The 13,353-nt window shown below is 45.6% G+C and overlaps 1 protein-coding gene across 2 annotated transcripts in view; it reads left to right on the top strand.

The window, feature by feature from the left end:
* ttc7b (tetratricopeptide repeat domain 7B) overlaps positions 1-13,353 on the top strand; it is a 59,445-nt gene that overhangs the window by 24,420 nt on the left and 21,672 nt on the right. For both annotated transcript variants that reach the window (XM_014193280.2, XM_014193288.2), the window contains exons 6-15: positions 638-716; positions 882-1,060; positions 2,985-3,048; positions 3,752-3,889; positions 9,271-9,354; positions 9,459-9,563; positions 9,692-9,809; positions 10,507-10,564; positions 11,232-11,304; positions 12,793-12,953. In XM_014193280.2, the coding sequence (XP_014048755.1) occupies positions 638-716; positions 882-1,060; positions 2,985-3,048; positions 3,752-3,889; positions 9,271-9,354; positions 9,459-9,563; positions 9,692-9,809; positions 10,507-10,564; positions 11,232-11,304; positions 12,793-12,953 (1,059 nt within the window). The remainder of the gene's footprint in view (positions 1-637; positions 717-881; positions 1,061-2,984; positions 3,049-3,751; positions 3,890-9,270; positions 9,355-9,458; positions 9,564-9,691; positions 9,810-10,506; positions 10,565-11,231; positions 11,305-12,792; positions 12,954-13,353) is intronic.

Genomic DNA, 13,353 nt, shown 5'->3' with positions numbered 1-13,353 from the left:
AGAGGTAACTCTGGGTCTTCCTTTCCTGTGGCGGTCCTCATGAGAGCCAGTTTCATCATAGTGCTTGATGGTTTTTGCGACTGCACTTGAAGAAACTTTCTTGAAATGTTCTGCATTGACTGACCTTCATGTCTTAAAGTAATGATGGACTGTCGTTTCTCTTTGCTTATTTGAGCTGTTCTTGCCATAATATGGACTTGGTCTTTTACCAAATAGGGCTATCTTCTGTATACCACCCCTACCTTGTCACAAATGATTGGCTCAAACGCATTAAGAATGAAAGAAATTACACCAATTAACTTTTAACAAGGCACACCTGTTAATTGAAATGCATTCCAAGTTGTCAAGGCACAGGGTGGCTACTTTGAAGAATCTCAAATATAAATTATATTTTGATTTGTTTAATACTTTTTTTGGTTACACATGATTCCATGTGTGTTATTTCATAGTTTTGATGTCTTCACTATTATTATACTATGTAGAAAATAGTAAAAATAATGAAAAACCCCTTGAATTAGTAGGTGTGTCCCAAATTTTTGACTGGTACTGTATATAATCTGTGGCCTCAAATTTGCAGAACATTCCTCCATACTTTTAGAGACAGATCATGACCTTAAGATATTTGTTGTTGCCGCAGTAACCTGACCCGGGGAGTGGGCCGCTTCCGGGAGATCCTCCGAGCTGTAGAGACCAGGACCACACAGAACCTACGAATGGTGGGTACTAGTGTGCGCCTGTGTGCGTTGTTCCTGCGTGTGTGAGTGTGTGTGCTTACCCGCACGTGCACCCATGTGCTGTAACACTATATATATATGTGTGTGTGTGTGTGTGTGTGTGTGTGTGTGTGTGTGTGTGTGTGTGTGTTCTGTTTCCCTTTGTAGACCATAGCGCGACAGCTAGCAGAGATCCTGCTGAGGGGGATGTGTGAGCAGAGCTACTGGAGTCCTCTGGAGGACCCTCCCAGCCAGTCCCCCCTGGATGACCCCCTACTACGCCAGGGAGCCCCCTACACCAAGGACTACGCACTCAGCCGCAGGCCACGTGTCTACTCCGGAGAGAAGTATGGACCAACCTCTGTCTGTCTACTGGCTCTCTCTCTTCTCTCTTTCTCTCGCTCGCTCACTCTGCCTGTCTTTTTCACTACTGTGTTGAATGAAAAAGTCCTGTCCAGACTTTAATTGATATTCTCATATCATAATACTAGCCTGTGTACAGACAACACAATCCATGTGCCAAATCAAATCCAATTTTATTTTTCAAATTTTATGCACCAAATAGAACATGTGTAGACCTTACTGTGAAATGCTTACTGACAAGCCCTTAGCCAACAATGCACTTCAATAAATAGATTTAAGAAAATATTTACTAAATAAACTAAAGTAAAAAATAAAATAAAAGAGAACACAATAACGGGACTATATACAGGGGGTACTGGTAACGAGTCAATGTGTGGGGGTACAGTCGAGGTAATTTGTACATGTAGGTAGGGGTAAAGTGACTATGCAAAGATAATAAACAGCGAGTAGCAGCAGTGTAAAAACAAAGTGGGGGTGTCAATGTAAATAGTCCGGGTGGCCATTTGATTAATTGTTCAGCAGTATTATGGCTTGCGGGTAGAAGCTGTTAAGGAGCCCTTTGGACCTAGACTTGGCGCTCCGGTTCCGCTTGCCATGCGGTAGCAGAGAGAACAGTCTATGACTTGGGTGACTGGAGTCTTTGACAATTTGTTGGGCCTTCCTCTGACACGCCTAGTATATAGGTCCTGGATGGTAGGATGCTTGGCGCCAGTGATGTACTGGGCCGCACGCATTACCCTCTGTAGCGCCTTACAGTTGGATGCCGAGCAGTTGTCATACCAGGCAGTGATGCAACCGGTCAGGATACTCTCAATGGTGCAGCTGTAGAACGTTTTGAGGATCTGGGCACCCATGACAAATATTTTCAGTCACCTGAGGGGGGATAGGTGTTGTCGCGCCCTCTTCACGACTGTCTTGGTGTGTTTGGACCATGATAGTTTGTTGGTGATGTGGAAACCAAGGAACTTGAAACTCTCGACCCGCTCCACTGCAGCCCCTCACTGCCAGGGCTCTGACCTCCCTATAGGCTGTCTCGTTGTTGTAGGTCAGCAAACTTAATGATGGTGTTGGGGTCATGCACGTTGGAGTCGTGGGTGAACAGGGAGTACAGGAGGGGACTGAGCACGCACCCCTGAGGGTCCCAGTGTTGAGGATCAGTGTGGCAGATGTGTTGTTGCCTAGCCATACCACCTGGGGGCAGCCCATCAAGAAGTCCTGGATCCAGTTGCAGAGGGAGGTGTTTAGTCCCAGGGTCCTAAGCTTAGTGATGAGCTTTGTGGGCACTATGGTGTTGAACGCTGAGCTGTAGTCAATGAAAAGCATTCTGACATAGGTATTCCTGTTGTCCAGATGGGATAGAGCAGTGTGCAGTGCGATGGCGATTGCATCGTTTGTGGATCTATTGGGGCGGTATGCGAATTGGAGTGGGTCTAGGGTTTCTGTGATGATGGTGTTGATGTGAGCCATGACCAGCCTTTCAAAGCACTTCATGGTTAAATACGTGAGTGTTACGAGGCGGTAGTCATTTAGCCAGGTTACCTTTGCTTTCTTGGGCACAGGGAATATGGTGGTCTGCTTGAAACCTGTCGGGATTACTGACTCGGTTAGGAAGAAGTTGTGTGTATCTACATTGGCAGAATCTGACACTCCTAGCTAGTTTACCTACACATGAAAACCCATGTTACGCTGGCTTGTGAACCAAGCTGAGCTGACAGTGGTGGTTTTCAGGCACTGTCTCTACAATCGGTTGCTAACTATCTCTCCCTCTCTTTCTATTGCCCTCTCTTTCCCTCTTTCCTCTTTTTCTCTCTCTCTGTTCACCCCCACTCCCTAACTGTCTTTGTCTCCTCTCTCTTTGTCTCTCACTATCTTTGCTACCTCCCACCCGCTCTCTTTCCCTCCCCTCAGTCTGTTTTGTCCACAGGAAAACACAGAAGAGGCTCTGCTCCTGTTGCTGATCAGTGAATCTATGGTAAGACTACACACACACACACACACACATCTTTTATCCCTCTATCCTGGCAGGTTGATTAATCTTTCAGATCACGCACCTTTTCAACAATAAAAAACGAAATCCCTTTGTTCAAATGTTAATGCATTCAAAGTGAATTTCTTTTTTCTCTCAGTCACCAACTGTTTCATTCAGTAGAGTTTCCCCATCACACTCCCAAAGCAGGGCAAAGCAATGCATTGAAGTCCATGTTTGGAAGGCCTAATATATTTATCTTTCTTTCCTTTGGTCCATTAGTTAAATGGGTGTTAGATTTCCAAGCTGCTTTTCCCTTCTAATGGGTGCTTTTAAAATCAGGGGCCCCAATCATCCTGTTTTCTGCCCAGTCAAACACAACACTCGTCTTTCTACTCTTCTCCTCACCACACACACACACCACATGTTTTACTATCCTTCTGGGGACCTAAAATTGATTTCCATTCAAAAACCTATTTTCCCTAAACCTCAACCTGACCCTAACTTCTAGCCCTAACCCCTAAGCTTAAAATAGCGTTTGTCATTGTCAGATAATTTTCCTTGTATACTATCCTTGTGGGGATTTCTGGTACCCATGAGGAAAGTAATACCACACTCACACACACACACACACACACAAGCTCCTCTTTCTATTCTTCTCCGTCACTTGTGTGTGTGTGATATGATGATGTGTGTGTTCTCCCTGCAGGCCAACAGAGATGCGGTGCTAAGCAGGATTCCAGAGCACAACAGCGACCGCATCATCAGCCTGCAGAGTGCCTCTGTGGTCTACGACCTACTGACCATCGCCCTGGGCCGACGGGGACAGTACGAGATGCTCTCTGAGGTTAGGACACACACACACTGGAGATAGATAGATAGATATATATATATATATCTATGTATGTATGTATGTATATATATATATGTATATATATATGTATGTGTGTGTATATATATATATATATATATATATGTGTGTATATATATATGTATATATACATTTTTCAACCTCTCCACAAATTTCTTGTTAACAAACTATAGTTTTGGCAAGTCGGTTAGGACATCTACTTTGTGCATGAAAGGTAATTTTTCCAACAATTGTTTACAGACAGATTATTTCACTTATAATTCACTGTATCACAATTCCAGTGGGTCAGAAGTTTACATACACTAAGTTGACTGTGCCTATAAACAGCCTGGAAAATTCCAGAAAATTATGTCATGGCTTTAGATGCTTCTGATAGGCTAATGGACATTATTTGAGTCAATTGGAGGTGTACCTGTGGATGTATTTCAAGGCCTACCTTCAAACTCAGTGCCTCTTTGCTTGACATCATGAGAAAATCAAAAGAAATCAGCCAAGACTTCAGAAAAAAATTGTAGACCTCCACAAGTCTGGTTCACCTTGGGAGCAATTTCCAAACGCCTGAAGGTACCACATTCATCTGTTCAAACAATAGTACGCAAGTATGAACACCATTGGACCACGCAGCCTTCATACCGCTCAGGAAGGAGACGCATTCTGTCTCCTAGAGATGAACGTACTTTGGTGTGAAAAGTGCAAATCAATCCCAGAACAACAGCAAAGGACCTTGTGAAGATGCTGGAGGAAACGGGTACAAAAGTATCTATATCCACAGTAAAACGAGTCCTATATCGACATAACATGAAAGGCCGCTCAGCAAGGAAGAAGCCACTGCTCCAAAACCGCCATAAAAAAGCCAGACTACGGTTTGCAACTGCACATGGGGAATGAAATCGTACTTTTTGGAGAAATGTCCTCTGGTCTGATGAAACAAAAATAGAACTGTTTGGCCATAATGACCATCGTTATGTTTGAAGGAAAAAGGGGGATGCTTGCAAGCCATCCCACAAGATCCCACAGTTGACCGTGCATGTCAGAGCAAAAACCAAGCCATGAGGTCGAAGGAATTGTCTCTAGAGCTCTGAGACAGGATTGTGTCGATGCACAGATCTGGGGAAGGGTACCCCAAAATTTCTGCAGCAGTAAACGTCCCCAAGAACATGGTGGCCCCCATCATTCTCAAATAGAAAAAGTTTGGATCCGCCAAGACTCTTTCTAGAGCTGGCCGCAAGGCCAAACGGAGCAATCGGGGTAGAAGGGCCTTGGTCAGGGAGGTGACTGCTTTGTCTTGTTTAGATCACGCGGACTGGGATATGTTCCGGGTAGCCTCAGAGAATAACATTGATGTTTACATTGGCACGGTGACTGAGTTCATCAGGAAGTGTATTGGGGATGTTGTTCCCATGGTGTATATTAAAACCTACCCAAACCAGAAACCGTGGATAGATGGCAGCATTCGCGCCAAACTGAAAGTGTGAACCACTGCATTTAACCATGGCAAGGTGACTGGGAATATGGTTGAAAACAAACATTGTAGTTATTCCCTCCGTAAGGCAATCATACAGGCAAAACGTCAGTACAGAGACAAAGTGAAGTCACAATTCAATGGCTCAGACATGAGACGTATGTGGCAGTGTCAACAGACGATTACGGATTACAAAGGGAAAACCAGCCATGTTGCGGACACCGACATCTTGCTCCCAGACAAGCTAAACACCTTCTTCGCGCATTATGAGGGTAACACAATGCCACCGATGCGGCCCGCTCCCAAGGACTGTGGGCTCTCGTTCTCCATGGTCGACGTGAGTAAGTCATTTAAAGCGTGTTAACCCTCGCAAGGCTGCCGGCCCAGACGGCATCCCTAGTTGCGTGCACAGACCAGCTGGCTGGAGTGTTTACGGACATATTCAATCTCTCCCAATCCCAGTCTGCTGTCTCCACTTGCTTCAAGATTGTTCCTGAACCCAAGAAAGCAAACATAACTGAACTAAATTACTATCGCCCCATAGCACTCACTTCTGTCACCATTAGGTGCTTTGAGTGGCTAGTTAAGGATCATATCACCTCTACCTTACCTGACACCGTAGACCCACTTCAGTTTGCTTACCGCACCAATAGATCCACAAACAACGCAATCGCCATCGCACTGCACACTGCCCTATCCCATCTGGACAAGAGGAATACCTATGTCAGAATGCTGATCATTGACTATAGCTCAGCCTTCAACACCATAGTACCCTCCAAGCTCATCATGAAGCTCGGGGCCCTGGGTCTGAATCCCGCCCTGTGCAACTGGGTCCTGGACTTCCTGACGGGCCGCTCCCAGGTGGTGAAGGTAGGAAATTAACATTTCCACTTCACTGATCCTCAACACGGCCCACACAAGGGTGCGTGCTCAGCCCCCTCCTGTACTCCCTGTTCACCCATGACTTGCGTGGCCACCCACGCCTCCAACACAATCATCAAGTTTGCGTATGACACAACAGTTTAAATGTATTTGCCTAAGGTGTATGTAAACTTCTGACTTCAACTGTATATACTAGGCGGTCAAAGACTTCAGTCACCCAAGTCATAGACTCTCTGCTTACCGCACGGCAAGAGGTCCTGGAGCGCCAAGTCTAGGACCAAAAGGCTCCTTAACAGCTTCTACCCCCAAGCCATAAGACTGCTGAACAATTAATCAAATGGCCACCTGGACTATTTACATTGCCCCCCCCCCCTTGTTTTACACTGCTGCTACTCACTGTTTATTATCTATGCATATTCACTTTTACCTAGAATTACCTAAAATTACCCCGACTAACCTCTATCCCCGCACATTGACTCTGTATACAGCCTCTTTATTGTTATTTTGTTCCTTTTTGATCCACTTTTTTTTTCACTTTAGTTTATTTTGTAAGTATTTTCTTAACTCTATTTCTTGAACTGCGTTGTTGGTTAAGGGCTTGTAAGCATTTCATGGTAAGGTCTACACCTGTTGTATTCGGCGCATGTGACATAACATTTGATTTGATGTGTGCCTTGAATTCGAAATAAATCACAGACAATGTCACCAGCAAAGCACACCAACATACCACCTCCTCCTTGCTTCACGGTGGGAGCCACACATGCGGAGATCATCCGTTCACCTACTCTGCATCTCACAATACACAGTGGTTGGAACCAAAAATCTCAAATTTGGACTCATCAGACAGATTTCCACCGGTCTAATGTCCATTGCTTTCTTCGCCCAAGCAAGTCTTCTCTTCTTATTGGTGTCATTTAGTAGTGGTTTCTTTGCTCTTTGCCGTAATTCGACCATGAAGGCCTGATTCACGCAGTCTCCTCTGAACAGTTGATGTTGAGATGTGTCTGTTACTTGAACTCGGTGAAGCATTTTTTTGGGGCTGCAATTTCTGAGGCTGGTAACTCTAATGAACTTATCCTTTGCAGCAGAGGTAACTCTGGGTCTTCCTTTCCTGTGGCGGTCCTCATGAGAGCCAGTTTCATCATAGCGCTTGATGGTTTTTGCGACTGCACTTGAAGAAACTTTCAAAGTTGTTGAAATGTTCTGCATGGAATGACATTCATGTCTTAAAGTAATGATGGACTGCCGTTTCTCTTTGCTTATTTGAGCTGTTCTTGCCATAATATGGACTAGATCTTTTACCAAATAGGGCTATCTTCTGTATGCCACCCTTACCTTGTCACAACACAACTGATTGGCTTAAACACATTAAGAATGAAAGAAATTCCACAAATGAACTTTTTAACAAGGCACACCTGTTAATTGAAATGCGTTCCAGGTGACTACCTCATGAAGCTGGTTGAGAGAAAGCCAAGAGTGTGCAAAGCTGTCAAGGCAAAGGGTGGCTACTTTGAAGAATCTCTTTTTTTGGTTACTACATGAATGAGTAGGTTTGTCCAAACTTTTGACTGGGTGTGTGTGTGTGTGTGTGTGTGTGTGTGTGTGTGTGTACACACACACACACACACTTATCCTACACATACACACACACACACACACACTTATCCTACACACACACACACCTATCCCCTAACCACCCCATCAGTAACCGTGGGAACACTCGAAAAGGCCCACTGGGACCAATCACGTCCTATCGTTGCCCTGGAAACCTTAGCTGCCACTCTTCATTTACTGTGTCTGGAACCGGGAGCCGTCCTGCGGTCCGGTCGATGGCTGAATGGATCTAATCTCATTGATCTGGAGGCCCTCTGAAGTCAATCCCTCCATCCCCCAGCGCTGCTCTCTCTCTCTTACTGAACAAGAGATAAAGCACAAAGTCTCACTAACTGCAGAGACTCCAAGACACTGTTACTGCAGTCATCAGAAACACTAATCCAAAACACTTTTGAAAAAAAACCTTTGTTTCTCCTTGAGAGAGAGAATTGTGTTGATCAAGGTTGTGATATCAGAGAAAGCCAATGGTTTGGCTTGTGAAAACAACAAGCAGCCTGGGGGAGTATTTTGTGCCAAGGCTCTATAAAGTATGGTATTGAATTATCAACGTTGTGTTTGTGTTAGCCCTGTGTCTTAAAATGCTGCCTTTAGTCATCTGCCTGTATTGAAACACACTTGGGAGCATTATACAGGCCCGTCTCCTTCCTTGCTTGTCTTCCGCTGTCCTCTGGCTTTAAGTGTGTGTGTGTGTGTGTTGTGTGTGTGTGTGTGTGTGTGTGTGTGTGTGTGTGTGTGTGTGTTACACTGCCTTTTAATCTGCCTTTGATTGTTCTGCCTGGGCCACCCTGCCACCCTGTTCAATTAAAATGTCCCCAGTAAGCTCTTTGTGTGTGATTAGTCCTAATACCCCCACAGCCTGCCTAGAAACCCTTTCAGAGCAGCTCCTTGCAATGCTGCAGACACGGCTTCCTGCTGCCGCAACCTCCTGCAGCAGCAACCTCCTGCAGCAGCAACCTCCTGCAGTTACAACCTACTACAGCCACAATCTGCTGTGGCCACAGCCTGCCGTCCTCCAACCACAACATACTCCAAATACACACACACTCTGGGTTGATCTAAATATGTCTCCCTGCCTGCCACTTCACCTTGTTCCTTGAGGTGATTTATTATGTATTTTTTTTGTATACAGTACCAGTCAAAAGTTTGGACACACCTACTCATTCAAGGGTTTTTCTTTATTTTTACTATTTTCTACATGAAGACATCAAAACTAAGGCTCCAAAGGCTGTTCAAATAAAGCCTTTCATGGGTTTGACTTAGACACTCTCAAAATGTATTTACTTTCTTGAGTAACATTGTAATGCCTGAGTAATGTATTAATTCAGATATTTCTCTATTTTAATTGACATGTAAATGTGATATCAAGTGAGTGTTATTGACCTTTGTCTTGCGTCTGCAGTGTCTTGAGAGGGCCATGAAGTTTGCCTTTGAGGAGTTCCATCTCTGGTACCAGCTGGCCCTTTCACTGATGGCTGCTGGGAAGGTAAGTCTGACATCACTACTGTGACATCATGTTTATTTCATTTATGTACAGCATTACTCTGTCCTTGACCGTGTGTGTGTGTGTGTGTGTGTGTGTGCGTGCAGTCGGCCCGAGCGGTAAAGGTACTGAAGGAGTGTATCCGTCTGAAGCCGGATGACCCAACCATTCCCCTGCTAGCTGTCAAGCTGTGCATCGGAGCACTCCATTGGGTGAGAGACAACAACAAGCCCAGCAACGACCCTCGCATATCTCTCATAGAAATAATTTAATCATTTTCCCCATGTGATTAACTTTCTACATTATAAGACTCTAATAATCGCTCTCTCGTTCTGTCTAGCTGGAGGAAGGAGAGTGTTTTGCTAAGATGGTGGTGGACATGGGGGAGAAGGCCTCAGAGTTCCGAGCTAAAGGTTACCTAGCCATCGGCCTGGTGTATAGCCTCAAGGCTACAGACGGTGAGGGACCGCTCCCACTTTCAGCCACTGACATCGTACAGTATTCCACCTAGGGCCAGAGCTCGTCTCCTCCCTTTCATTTGCACTGATTCGACGGGTAAAAGCAATGGTGGAAAATCAGTAGGATTGCTTTCATCTGCTCAGTTCTTTTAGGTCAGAGGGAGGTAAGGAGAGGAAGGATTTTTAAGGATTGTTAATGTGACATGACCTTAACACATTAATGTCCACAGTTATCAGTCACACCTCACCCAGACACACTATCAGCCACTGACTATCTCTGGTGTATGGCAGTCCTACATTGCTCTCCTCTCACTCCCACATTCAGCTTATCTCCACTGTAACATATGGCGTACACAAGCTGAATATTTATGACTTAACGAAGCCTAATGTAAGCACCCTTCCCTTCCTCCTGAACCTAATCACTCTCCCTTTTTCTTTCTCATTCTCTTGCCTTCTCTCAATCTCCTTCCTCTCCTCCCGTCTGTTCTTCACTCCATTTCCTTCTCTGTCTCTCTCCATTTCACTCGCTCTTAAATGCTCACTCAATTGATGTGGCTCTCCCATCTGCTGCCTTCTCTGTTCTCTCCTCTGTTTACTCCTTTCTCTCCTGCTGTTTGTCCACTTTCTCTTTTCATATTTCCTCTCCGTCTCCCACACCCCTCATCCCCTTCCTGTCTCTCTCTCTCCCTCCCTACAGCGTCCCTACGGGGGATGCAGGAGGAGTATCAGAGGAAGGCCCTGGGTGCATTCCAGAGGTGAGTCCCCGTACCTCCTGTTTTTAAAGAATTAGGCAATATGGACATCCCTGTCGGCCATCCCCTCTCTCGGGTGTCTCCCCTGTCCCTGTCTCCCTGCCCCTGCTGTCTCTCTAATGGTGGTGTCGTCTGACACCACTCTCCTTGTCCCCTGAACCCCATCCCATTCCTGTGTCTCCTCTTTCCTGTCTCTGTCCCTGCCTCTGCTCCCCTAATGGAGGTTGAATCTTCCTCAGTCTCACACCACTCTCCTGACACATTAACTAGGCACTGGTGTAAAAGAGCCTGTTAAAGCACAGAGATCGTTTGGAGAGAACCATTTAAGCCCACCTCAAGTGGTTTGGGGCAGGCCAAGACAGGGCAGGGCTTGGGGAGGCTGGTTCAGTAGGGGATTGGATGGATGGATACCTCACTCACTCTAGGTTAGTCCCCTGGTGGTTCCAGTGTAATAGGACCTGATACTGTAGGATAGTGGTTAAAAACATCCCGGTGAGGGCATTCATTTCCCTGCTTTATGAAACTGCAAGCGATCAGCATTCTCAGCAGCAGTCATGCAAGTGTGTATATATATATTTTTATAATGCCATAGTGGATCAGTGGTGCCTGCTGATAGTATTTGAAGGACACTTTGTATCTACTCACTCACTACTCCTCATCTCTGTTTCAGAGCCCAGAGCTTGTCCCCCACAGACCACCTGGCTGCCTTCTACCTGGCCCTGCAGCTGGCTGTGTCACGGCAGGTAAGGCCACCACACACACACACACACACACACACACACACACACACACACACACACACACACACACTGTGGCTCAGAGTCAGGATGGGACTAATGAGCTTCTCTGCGTGTCGGAGCTGGTTTAGCAACACTGATACTCCCTGTAGATAGGTGTGTGTGTGGTGTGTGTGTGTGTGTGTCCGCTCAGTGCTTCAACCCCCTACCAGGTAAAGGTGCTCATCTTTCACACGGGTCAATCTAAGGTCAATGTAAACTCGCTCTTTCTCTCTCTCTTCTGTCTCTTTCGGTCTCTCTCTCTCTCCATGTATTTTCTCTCTTTCTCAACTCTATACTCTCCTCTCTATACCCCCCCGTGTGTCTTTCTCATTTTTTCTCTGTCATCTCCCTGTCCTTCCTCTGTAATCTCTTGTCGATCCTCCCATCAGAGAGAGAGAGATGACATCTAACCGCTGATACAGAGACCGGGACTGTTTCCATGGTGATAAAGACCCAAATAAAGTGTTGGTTTGAGACACGGGGAGTCTGGAAATAATGTGACATTAAAATTGATTTAAAAACCATGAGACGGAAATGTCAAGGGTGTATTTCTGACGGGAGCAGGTCTGGAGAGGGGAGTGGAGAGGAGAGGATAGAGAGGGATTGTGAATTGTAATTACATTCAGTGATAGACAACCATTGTACTGTATTATTATAAAACCCCCAGGTGCCTCTAATACCAAATGTAGTCTCTGATTAGATTCCATCTGTTGGCCAGTATTGATTCTCTCACACACACACACACACACACACACACACACACACACACACACACACACACACACACACACACACACACACACTCACAGCTAACATATACCATTGATTTTCGGAAGTGGAAGACAAATGTAAAGGACCTTATATTAGTCATTAGTGGGTAGATGGAAGCAGGTGTTAACGAGTAAGCTGTTTTTGAGCATGTATCTACTCCTTCAGACGTGTGATTGGCCCGAGCTGCGAGAGCATAGATATAACCCTGTTATGTCTGTAATTGGTTTTCACAAGATGGGCGTTGGGGGGGGGTGGAATACATAAAAACTGCTGAGCAAGTACATGAGCTGTTTGCCCTAAATTAGGTTAGGGCAGTGGTTCACAACTCCTGTCCTCCAGTACCCCCAACAGTACACATGTTTTATTGTAGCTCTGGACAAGCACACCTCTATTCAACTTGTCAACTAATCATCAGGCCCTCAATGAGTCAGGTATTTGTCCGGGACTGCTGTTTGGTGTACAGGAGGACTGGAGATGGGAACCATTGGGTTAGGGGTTTGTGATTAAAATGACATTTGTGGTCAGAAGTGCTTTCTACTGTAACTTTAGCCAAATAAAGAGTTCAGATGTAGTAGGGGTGAAGTTTAGGGTACCTATATACTTGTGTCCTCTCCAGCATGGCCAGATAGCAGCACCTCTGGCTGTGGATGACCGGTGGTGTATGTGATCTGTGTGCTGTAGATCCCGGAGGCGCTGGGGTACGTGCGTCAGGCTCTGCAGCTGCAGGGAGACGACGTGCACTCTCTCCACCTGCTGGCCCTGCTGCTGTCGGCCCAGAAACACTACCACGACGCTCTCAACATCATCGAGATGGCGCTCAGCGAGTACCCAGAAAGCTTCATGTGAGTCTGGAATCTTTCTCCACATCGGACTCTCATACTCACTCTAAACTCCTCATACTCACTCTAAACTCCTCATACTCACTCTAAACTCCTCATACTCACTCTAAACTCCTCATACTCACTCTAAACTCCTCATACTCACTCTAAACTCCTCATACTCACTCTAAACTCCTCATACTCACTCGAAACTCCTCATACTCACTCGAAACTCCTCATACTCACTCGAAACTCTTCATACTCACTCTAAACTCCTCATACTCACTCTAAACTCCTCATACTCACTCTAAACTCCTCATACTCACTCTAAACGGGGGACCGGTACGGATAAAAAAAAAATATGAAATGTGTGCATTCACTACTGTAAGTCGCTCTGGATAAGAGCGTCTGCTAAATGACTAAA

The sequence above is a fragment of the Salmo salar genome, chromosome ssa01 (assembly GCF_905237065.1).
Source record: "Salmo salar chromosome ssa01, Ssal_v3.1, whole genome shotgun sequence".
Classification (NCBI taxonomy): Eukaryota; Metazoa; Chordata; class Actinopteri; order Salmoniformes; family Salmonidae; genus Salmo; species Salmo salar.
The sequence above is the reverse complement of the archived record's forward strand: the minus strand, read 5'-3'. Positions and strand labels throughout refer to the sequence as shown.